Here is a 279-nt window from a genome sequence, read left to right as displayed (position 1 = left end):
ACATCCTCCAGAAAATCCCAAATCCTCCGGAGCCGACCAAGGACTTCCTCCTCACCTCCTTCGCCAGATTGACCTCCTTCTCCAGCGTCTTGACCTTCTCCGACCGGTCAACGTCTCCGTCGCCGACCTGTAGTTCCTTCAGCTTCTCCTCGATCTCGCCCTTGTCTCGCTCCAGCTGGAAAGCAATGTTGCAAAGTCAGCTTTCTAGGGGCAGAGAGCTGTATGCGTCATCAGAATACGTTTGAAAAGAGTATAATATGAATTAAAGGAGAAGCAATG

The 279-nt window shown here is 50.9% G+C and overlaps 1 protein-coding gene across 1 annotated transcript in view; it reads right to left on the bottom strand.

Annotated features, from left to right (window-relative positions):
- Positions 1 to 279, bottom strand: part of LOC119593529 (girdin-like) — a 17739-nt gene that overhangs the window by 6560 nt on the left and 10900 nt on the right. Inside the window, exon 13 of the mRNA XM_037942491.1 lies at positions 74 to 175. Within this exon, the coding sequence (XP_037798419.1) occupies positions 74 to 175 (102 nt within the window). The remainder of the gene's footprint in view (positions 1 to 73; positions 176 to 279) is intronic.

This window comes from Penaeus monodon, chromosome 32, assembly GCF_015228065.2.
Source record: "Penaeus monodon isolate SGIC_2016 chromosome 32, NSTDA_Pmon_1, whole genome shotgun sequence".
Taxonomy (NCBI): Eukaryota; Metazoa; Arthropoda; class Malacostraca; order Decapoda; family Penaeidae; genus Penaeus; species Penaeus monodon.
Note: the sequence above shows the minus strand (reverse complement) of the source record. Positions and strands in the feature narration are given on the sequence as shown.